Source organism: Molothrus aeneus, chromosome 22 (assembly GCF_037042795.1).
Source record: "Molothrus aeneus isolate 106 chromosome 22, BPBGC_Maene_1.0, whole genome shotgun sequence".
Taxonomy (NCBI): Eukaryota; Metazoa; Chordata; class Aves; order Passeriformes; family Icteridae; genus Molothrus; species Molothrus aeneus.
Genome location: NC_089667.1, coordinates 119479 through 129779, shown reverse-complemented (window position 1 = coordinate 129779; position 10301 = coordinate 119479). Strand labels below are relative to the sequence as shown.

The 10301-nt window shown below is 51.0% G+C and overlaps 1 protein-coding gene across 1 annotated transcript; it reads left to right on the top strand.

Annotated features, from left to right (window-relative positions):
- Positions 1–786: 786 nt before the first annotated feature.
- Positions 787–10301, top strand: LOC136565751 (coiled-coil domain-containing protein 8-like). The gene is made up of 5 exons (XM_066564531.1): positions 787–1052; positions 2519–2619; positions 6174–6339; positions 7632–7840; positions 9660–10301. The coding sequence occupies exons 1-5, from the start codon at positions 888–890 to the stop codon at positions 10117–10119; spliced, it is 1101 nt and encodes a 366-aa protein (XP_066420628.1). The 5' UTR covers positions 787–887; the 3' UTR covers positions 10120–10301.

Below are 10301 nucleotides of genomic sequence, written 5' to 3'. Positions count from 1 at the left end.
CCAGGTGTGCCAACCTCTCCTTTCCCCTCCCCCTTTTCCCTCCTGCTGAGAGCTGTCCGTCAATCTTAACATTCCAGCAGGGTCGTGGTGTGGTTGGCAGAAGTTCAAAAGGTGCCCCTCAGGTCCGGGCTCATTGGCCTGTCCAAGTGTCTTTATCCCTTGAGCCTTCCCCTCCTCCCTCCTGGTTGGTGTCTCACCTGTGTCTTCCCCTCCCCCTGTCCCCGGGGCTTAAAAGGACATGGGACCATGTGGTCGGGATTCTGTTGGGAGCTGTTACAAGATTCAGAGTCTGTCATCCTGGAATAAAACTCTGGATTAAAACTCTACGATAGAATCCTCTCCTGTTTCTCTTCACCGTCACCTGAACCTTTTCCACCAGAGGTAAACTGAGTTTCTACTATGCCTGGATTTGTTGTGAGTGCCTAGCTGTAGCATCCAGCCAGCCAAAGGTATCTCTGAGGTGAAACACCACTGCTGCCGCCTTTGGCCCAGCAGCAAGGGTCAGACGAGGCCAGGCACATCCCACCTGGAAATATTTGGAATAATATTCCATAGGGCAGGTGAAGGAGCTCCTCCCCATCACAAAGACAGAAGCTTGCTGTGTTCAGCAGGGCTAGGAGTGGGCATTTTCAAGGCTGCAGTCTGGAATCTGTGTCAAAGGGAACTAAATAATGATTAATTCCTCATGCAGCTTCTCGGTAAGCTGTAGTTCAGATAATAAAGAGCTCAACTCCAATCCCGCTTTCATCCTGACAGGATATTCCCACCAGGAGTCACGCCCTAATGGGTGCCTGAATGGATATTTATGTCATTCCTTAGGCTTTCCCTACACGCAGCGCTGCCGCCTCACTAACAGCTCCCCAGTGCCCCTGACGTTCCAGCTCCGGATGTTGGACGATGGCACACAGCCGGCTTTGGACAGCATGGATCAGATCTGCAGGGACACTGACCTAGCCTGGAGGAAGGGAATCCATTTCTATGTGGAGCCCAGGGAGTTCACCATGAATCCCAGCCAAGGCACCATCCTCCCCCAGGGACACCAGGACATCGAGGTACGGCCAGAGCCCAGCCACAGACGCTGCAGCACCAGGGCTGAAGCTGCACTGCAGTGTGGGAGGGCTTTAGCTCTGGTGCCAGCTTTGAGCATCCTGGCAGTGAGAGATCTGCACTGCTGGGAGGCCTCTGCTAGCTGGCTTACTCAGGATGTTCCTCAAGGAGCACTGTTTAGTTTCCAAAATCATATGCTGAGGTCACATACCTTATGGTCAAGGCCTGAAGCCATTCTTGTGTTTTTGAGAGGGATTTATTTGATTGCAACTGGGCAGAGCAAGGATGAGGGTAGAAGGTGGCTGTTAGAGAGATGTCATTGTATAAAGCAGTTAGCTTTTCTTCTTGGTCTCATTTCCCCCATTCTGGGGAGCAGAATGATTTGTGTTCACTGCAGGAATCTCCAGTGGAGACAAAAACTCTGCAGCCATGTGTAGCAGTTTGAATTTATTTTATTGATTCCTTGTTAAGTGGTTTGTTCTGTTGTACCCCCATGTTCTCCCTGAGTTGGTTTACCCCTGGGTTTTACCCTTGCTCAAAGCTGTCCCTCATGCCATTCCCTGCCCCTTGTTTGAGCTCTTTCCCTGCCTGTCAAGGCAACCCAGCCCCTTTTGTTCCACAACCTTCTTTGCCAATTTAACCTGGAGCCAATCCCTGTCTGCAACACCCCTTTGGAATTCCCCTATTCCTGGAGGCCCCATTGGCCCTTGTGAGCCATCCTCTCTACCCTCCTGCCCCAAGTGGCCCCAGACACTTGATGAATCCCCTCAGTGCTCCCCTGAGGATTCCCTATTGGTTTGCTGTTTGTATCTACCCCCTGATTTGTGTCTGTACAAAAGCCCTTGCACAGGAGTGCCCAGGGCTCTTTTGGCTCTGATCACTTTGCTTGGAATAAACCCTTCGTTGTGGAACTTCAGGACAGAGAGCCTCCTCCTTTCTCCTCTGCCTGGTCCCTGTGGTGGCTTGTCTCTTGCAGCATAGAGCAAGTGGCTCTGAGGGTTCTGCCTCTGGTAAATGCCCATCCTGAGGCAGTTCCCCACTCCTGGTGTGGTGCCAGAGTTCTCAGAGCCAGCCCGGGCTCTGGGTCCCACAGCAGCCATGAACTGCCCAGTACCTGCTGGGCCACACTTTGCCCTCAGCTTCCTGCTGTAAAGCTGAACTCATTGTGTTCAAGTCAGATTTCCTCTGCATGGATGTCACTGTAGTCAAATGAGAAATTGGACCCTTAATTTGAATGCAGTGGTCCATAGAGCTGTAGTCTAATGTTTTAATGTAGCTGACCTGTGCCCTGATAGCAAGGTGTGTTTAACAAATCTGGTATTGCCAGAAGGCTTTTGTTACTCTGAGACTGTGCTCTACACATGGAGCAGCAGAAGAATTAAGGCCAAATCCTCCCTCAGGAACAGAAGGATATCACACATGGGTAATGAGCTTTTGTAAGGAAGAATTGACGGTTCTTCTCTTCCACCAGGTGACCCTGTGTTCCAACATGGTGATGGAGTTCTACCAGAGAATGCTGGTGGACCTGGAGGGTATTGGCAAGGGAGTGGCAACCCTGATCATCACAGCCAGGTACCAGCCCTTGCCTGGCCTCCCCCAGGCACTGCCTTGCACAGGCTTTGCTGGCTGCAGCTGCCAAGGAGAAGTGCTGCTGAATGGCCTCATGTTGTGCCAGCTGGACATGAGAACAGCAGTGCTTGGGCAGCAGCCTGTGGTGAAAAGCACCCCTGCTCACAGCCCAGCACGGTCCTGGGCCCTCTGCTAAAGGCACCAGGAATGATATCATTGATTGGCCTGGGTTTTGGTGCTTGAGGTGGAACAAATTTCCCAAGGGCCTCCTCTCCTTCTTCCTGCAAGAGGTGGAGTTGTGCTGGTTGTGAGCACCGTGCACTGGTTTGGGCCACACCAGGCAGCCTGCTGAGAGTCAGGGTCTGGCTCTGTCCATGAGGGCACATGGCAGGGGGAAGTGGCTCCCAGCAAGAGTGGTGAGGGCAAGGTCTTACGAGGGGAAAGCAGCCCTTGATGTGGCAGGTCAGCTCCAGTTTTTCTCCTTCCCTCTGCTTCCCATTTTGAGCTTTGATGGTCTCATAATTGAGACCAAAAGTCCTTGTTGCTGCAGCAGAATTCCATGCTGCTGTGGGTGTCAGTGTGATGCCAAGAGGGATGCAGCTCCCTGGTGCTGTTCCCTGTCCCAGGCAGAGCCATGCAGGCAGTGCCTGGGCTGCCATTCTGTAAAGCAGGTGGAGCTGGGGCCAGTCAGTGCCTGGAGCTGTACAGTGAAGGAGCCAGAGAGCTGCAGGGCCTGGCAGGGGCTGATCAGCCCCTCTGTGGGGCAGCTGCTGTCTCGTGCCATCCAAGGCTGGGGCAAAGAGCTGAGTTCTCAGGCAGGGCAACAGCACCATGGGAGAGAAGGGAGTCATTTTTACTGAGACACTGGAGTTGTGCGTTCCTTGAGCCTTAGTGAGGACTCATCCTTGTTGGGAAGGCTCCCCCAGAGCTTGTGGGTTACTGGGACTGGGACTGTTCCACGAGTCCTTGCAAGCCTTCTTGGGTAAATGAGGGGCTGAGGCAGCTGTGGCACAAAGTTCTCTGCCTGGGGCACTTGGCAGTCTCTGGGTGCTGCCTCTCAGGGTTTGCCCCTCCTTGACAAGACATGTTGGAGTGGGCAGAGGTAGAAGACAATTTATCACTGTAAAGCTGTTGAATGTGCATTTGACAGTGACCAATGCGTTCTGCTCCATTTCCCAATCCTTGGGGGTAAACATTCTCCATTCTCTCAGTATCTATGATTGCCCTGGGGTCATCTCTTTGCCCAGATGTCTCGTTCTGGAGCTCCAGCTGTCTCCCCAAGTGCTGCTGTATGATGAGTGCCACCTGAAGGTGCCCTATGACAGGAAGATCCTCATTAGGAATCCCAAGCACCTTCCTGGCTGCGACAGGCTTATTCCCCAGGTTTGGCATCACATCCACCTCCTCCTGTCAAATATTATTGAGGAGATTATTAGGGGGAAAAAGGGTTTGGATAAGACCTTGCTGGTTTCTATTCAGTCTTAAAGATCTGCTGAGAACAGGATCTTACCTGAATGTAAACTTTAGGAGGCAGTTTAAGCTGCTGAGGAAACAGTTGATGTTCTTGTTTGTGCCTTTTACCTTTATCCTGGAGAGTTTTAAACGTGTAAGTTGCTGTTGTAGTGGATGTTAAGGAGTCTAAAGTTTCTTCAAAGGTCCCTCTGAAGTTGCATTTCATTCTGTCCCTTCCAGAAACGCAAGGAGGACTCTGCTGTGCTCTACTCCAGCCCCAAGCCCTGTGGGACTGTGCAGCCCCAGAGCACAGCAGAGATCCCAGTTGTGGGGGCAGTGCAGGCCCTGGGCACTCATCGCAGCAACATTGTCATGAGCGTGTTTGGGGATGAGAGAAACCCACTGGTGAGGGCAAGGGGAGATCTGTGCCTGTGTACAACTGCTCCTGGCAGGGTGCACAGGGACAGGGATTCTGTCAGGGAAAACAGGCCCAGGCTGCTGGGAAGGACAGGAGGGATGGGTGGCACAAACAGCTCCTGCCTTAGAGGTGGGAATCTCAGTGTCTGACACTGTTGTTGTTCTATTATTTCTCTAGAGTCTCATACTGTTGTTCTATCAGATTTCTAAAGTCCATACGCACTCTCGCTCGCGTGCTCTCGCTCTCTCCCCTTTTATCCCAGTTATCTTCATTGGTTACAGCCCAATTAAGGACATTGCAGCTGCAGCCCATCAAGGACAACCAGGACCTCTGGGGAAAACCCTCTATACAGATAATCAAATACATTTCCTCTACTATATGACACAGAATGGAGTTCAGCTAAGCTGGAATCCAGGGTCATTTTAGTTCATTTTTCTTTAAAATGCTGTTAACTTTGGAAACATCTGTTTGAAAATTTCATCTCTCTGAGCACAAAAGAGGATGTCAGAAAACTTCTGGGAACCTTGAGCTTTCTGTAAAAGAAAGGAAAGCTGGCATCTGAAGAGTGATTGCAAGGATTGAAACTTCTATTAAGACATATGGAAATGATGAGGCCAAATTCCCTGGATGGCACCAAACATCTGAACCTGGGCCATTGTGGCACTGCCTGTAAATCAGTGAACAGGAAGGACAGGCAAGGCAGGCTGTGCCAGGGAGCCTGAAGTTTGACAAAACAGTTTCTTTCAACTATCATTCTGCTTCCCTTAAAGAGAAGGAAATTTCTCCCCACCAGAAGAACCAGTTGTTTAACTGTCAGCCTGGTCTTAACTAAAGATTTCTTGCAAAGGTAAAAGCTTTGGGCTAATAATTTGTAGTTTGAAAAGTTATCTTACCTTAATCCTTTTCAATTTGGAGGTGAACATGTAATTTTCTTTTTCCCCAAAAGCACATCATTTCAGCTGGAGAGTGGTAGCTGTCCCTAAAGAGATAACTTGAGCAGGGTTGAGCTGTTGAAGGTTTTTTAGGTTTCCCTGTTGTGGTTTGTTTTGGGTTTTTTAAAAATCTTTCTTGTTTGCTTCCTGGAAGAGAGAGCACAATTACGGAGCTCAGGACAGCTGGCAGAAATCTCCCCAAGCCCAAGGCTGGCAGAGCTTGGCAGGATCCCAGCACCACAGCCAATGGATGGATGGATGGATGGATGGGGAATGAGACCTGAGTCACCTGGGAGTGCTGGAAAATGTCAACCAACCCCCCCAGCAGTGTCAGGGGAACATTCCTGATAAATCCCTGGTGGAGCTGCAGAGTTTCTGGCCTTGGGCGCTGAGGGGGCTGTGCTGGCTGGGAAGCGGCTGGGTCTGCCCCTGAGTGCCTCAAATCTTACCTTTTTGCTTGCCTTCTCTGTCTTTCCTTCTCCCACTGTGCTTTTTGCATCCCCACCAGGTGTTCATGCCTGTCCTCTGTAGTTGCTCAGTGTAAGCAGTTGCAGCTGCTGCAGCACCTCAGTGTCATCCCTGGGCTGCCTTTAGAACAGACCTGCTCCAGCCTGGATTGGGAAGGGCTGGATCAAACCATTTCTCAGTTCAACATGCCAGCACCCACCCAGGGGCTGCATCCTGACCAGGAGCTGCTCGTGCAGGTGTCGCTCCCTCCCACTGCAGGTCCCTGTTCATAGTTATTTATTTTCCAGATATGAGCTCTACCCACCTAAATTCAAACCCCAACCACCAAGGGGGACAAGAACCAGTTTGGATTGCCCAGCATCTCAATGGAGGCAGTTCAAGATCAGAAATGTGGAGGAGCCAGTCACAGCCCTGAAAGAAGTGCAGGATTTTAGCCAATCTTCAGGAGCAGAGGTAGATTTTCTTGTACATCCAGTGCTTGTGTTGGCTCCCCAACCTGCCAGCACTAAGTCCTGCTCATGCTGAGCTCCCTTTTTGCTGCCCTGCTCTGCTGTGCCCTGACAGTGGGCTGGGCAGCAGGGCCAGTAGCTGGACATGGGCTGAGTGGGGGGGAGTTTTCCTTGGAGAAGCTGACTCAGATCCTACAGGCCTGTGTTGAGTGTGGGATTTTTTGCCTTGTTTCCTTCCCAATGTAAGATAAGGCTTTTCTCTGCATCATCATGGTAAGACCTCCAGCTTCCTTCCCAGAGCAAGCTGGGATGATCCTGATCTCCATGGAGCCTCTTCCCAAGGCAGCCAGACTCCCTGTTTGCAGGGCTCTGCTTTTACCCAGAGCTTCTATTGCACTGCTGGCCCTGGAGCTGTCTTACAAAGGGAGACTTTGCAAAGTGGCCGTCTCTTCCTCCCAGCATAGAAAATGGCTTGTTTTTCAGGTGCCAGCACCAACTCCTGCAAACCCTCACCTGCCACGAGGCTTGGAGGGATTCAGGTGCTCCCTGGACGTGGCGCACACTCCCCTGGGAGTGGAGAAGGCAAGAGGGAATCTGTCTCACTTGCCCGTTGTCAGTGTGGCAAGCAGGGCTGGAGCTCCCAGTGCCACTGGGGGCCCTCAGCATTGGCCACAGCGCGGCCTCCCATCCCTGCAGGCCCATCACAAAATGCTGCTGAAGTAGCTGCTTGTTGGAGAGGCAGTGCAGGAAACGTTGTAGGGCTGCCCAAGGATGCTGTGCAGCACCTCTGGAGGGCACTGCTCCCCCTGGAACTCCTCAGGTGCTCCACAGGAAATTTTTGCAGGAGCTTTTGCTGTAGCACCTTGAGAAAGCAGCATTTAAATCAGAGAGAGAGGGGAAGAGCTTTAGGAGTCAGATGAGCTGTGCTCAGTGCAGATGAGCTGCGTTTCACTCAGCTCCAAGAGCTCTCACTCTGAGGCTCCTCCTTTTCTAAAAGCAGGAAGCTTTTAAACTTTTTAAGGCAAGTTGTGCATCAGAGAGAATTTCTACTGCCAGGAGACATCCCAGTTCATTTTCATGTAATGTACTAATTAATGCATTACCCCGTGAGTATGGGAGAAGAATTTCCCCATGGTCCCTGCACTGGTCAGTGGCATGGATGCAGGATGAGGTGAGGGTAATTCTGGCAGTGTTTGGAGAATAGGCCCCTCTGGCTACAGCTGCACTTTGCTCCAAGATGCTCTTCTGCATCCATTCCCATGCTCAACACCTCAATCTCTCCTGTCTTCCATCCAGGCTTTCAGTATCCTGCCACTGTCAGGTGTGCTGCAGCCAGGAGAGAGCCAGCAGGTCTCCTCCACCTTCTCTGGCCACGTCAACAGCACCTCCAATGTCCTGGAGCTGTGCCATGTGGGGGGAGGCCCCACCTCCGAGGTGCTGGTGCTCAGCTCCTCCCTGAGCCCCCGGGAGATCAACTGTGGCTCTCAGGCCCCTCTCAGGGAGAGGTGAGTAAGCCTTCCATGGGTTACTGCTCTTCCATGGGTTATTGTCCCTGCAGGGCTTCCCTGCTCCAAGGACTCTGAGCTCAGAGGTGCTGCATAGCAAAGGCCAGCAGCAACACAGGGATGGCCACTCTAAGCTCCCTGGCTGCCAAGAGAGGAAGGACCTTCTTCTGTTGAGACAGAACATCTTCTTCTCTATTTGAGTGCTGAGCCCTCCTGGCTTAGCTGCTGCCTGCAGGGAGCTGGGCTCTGGGCTTGCCTTGGCACTGCCTCCAGAGGTGTCTTGAAGTCCATGGAGTTGAGTGGCATCTTCTTCATCATCTCCCTTCTTCACCAAAACTGTGGGATTGTGGTATGGGAAGGGGTGGGGTACAGAGCAAACCTTGCTTTGGGTCCTGCTCCTGCCAGAGATGAAATCCTTGCAATGCTGATCTGCCAGGGTTCTCCTTATGTTGGGACACCACCCAGAAAAGCTCATGTCCTTTATGCTCCCCTGCAGCTGCAGCAGTAGGCAAGCACAGGAGAAGCTCAACTCCAGCGAGGCAGCCCAGCTCAGGACACACAGGCCCAGTGTGGAGCTGGGAGTGGAGGTGCTTCAAGCCAGCCTGTGTATCAGGACTTCTTCTGAAGTTGGTTTCATGGGGAGGAGACGGACGAGGCTGCTTCCAATGGTTTCCATGGCAGCCAGCACTGGTTTGCTTGGTCACAGCTGGGTTCCAGCAGGAAATCTGGCTGACAAGATCCTATTTTGCAGGAGAGGAGTTCCTGCAGCATTTGCTTTCTGACTGATAGGATTGTTCTCATTAAGGAGCAGGCTATGGGTCATTAAAACTGAAGATCACGGACAGAGACTCTCTAACTAATTAAAGTTAGACAGTGGTATGTTTATTAACACCGGCGGGTGGCACCAGAGTCCTCCCTAAAAGGCGCTGTCCAAGGTTCTTTGCCCTCTCTTTATTGCCCAAGATCTTACATACAATACATCTGCACAAACCCAGCACCTCCCATCCCCGCTCTGTATTCAAATGAGGTCATTGGTCCTTCACACCTGTGCAATTCTTCCCTTGAATTGGGTCAGTGGTCTCTAATTGGGTCAGTGGTCTTAAGGAATGAAGTCAGGAATGTCTTCATCAGGTCTCTGTGACCAATCCAAGGTCCCCTGCTTAGTGATTCATTGACATCAATCCCAGGGGCTAAACAATTGTTCTCCTGGTTTCTTATAACAGTTCACTTACTCCACTTCCTCCTAGAAAGAAGCTCCTAATGATAAACAATAGAACAATCAGCTCCAGCTTAAGCATCTCATAATCATTAACCTATGGTCTGCCTGTCTAACTTACAGCCTGATCAATGTGAATTGCTTCTAACCCTCAGCTGAAATCTGAACTCTTTAAAATCATGCTTCAGCTATGCCCAGGGAGAAGGGGGCTGAATGAGCTGAGTAAGAATTGTAGGGGAGTTAAGTAGATGTCAGCAATCTGTGCTCTGCTTTAAACTGGGAAGCCAAGAGACAAAGGGCGTTTTCAGGCACCAGCACAGAGAGCTGGTGGATCAGCCTTTGGCAGGGGGCTGGAGGAATCTGGCTGTGCCTTAAGAGTGAGCTTGCACAGTCAAGACCTTATGATGGCAAAGTTTAGGTTTGGCTGGTCCTGGAAGTCCCCTTCCACCAATGCCCTCACTTGGGATGTTCCTAACCTCTGTGGGTTGTGGAGAATTCATGGAAATGGCCTCAGGGTCAAGGAATGAAGTACAGGGCCAGCCAGGACTAGGGAGCCCAAGTTTCTGGTGGGACTCTCAGCCATGTTTTCTGTTTTGTCTGCAGAAGGGAGCTGAAGCAGCTGGCTCAAAAGCTTGAGGAGGAGACAAAAGCCTTAGAGGAGGAAGAGAGGCGGAAGGAGGAAAAGAACGGTGTCTCTGTGGGGAAGCAACCTCCAAAACTCCCAGAGAAGGGGAAAACCCCCAGAGAAGAAGGAAACCAAAATCCCAAGAAAGGAAACCAAGGCCCCAGAGAAGAAGGAAAGCAAAATCCCAGAGAAGAAAGAAACCAAGGCCCCAGAGAAGAAGGAAACCAAAGCATCAGAGAAGAAGGAAAACAAACTCCCAGAGAAGAAGCAAAACAAACTCCCAGAAAAGAAAAACAAACCTCCAGAAAAGAAGGAAACCAGATTCCCAGAGAGCAAGGAAACCAAAATCCTAGAGAAGGAAACCAGAGCGCCAGAAAAGAAGGAAACCAAATCCCTAAAGAAGAAGGAAACCAAAGCTCCAGAGAAGAGGGAAACTAAAGCCTTAAAGAAGAGGGAAGCCAAAGCCCTAAAGAAGGGGGAAGCCAAGGCCTCAAAGAAGGGGGGAACTGAAATCCCAGAGGACCCAGCTGAGTTGGAGAAGAACTCTTTACTCTTTATTCACACAACTCATTTTACACAGTTTGACAGACCTCGTGAGCAACTTTAGTTAGTTCATATAT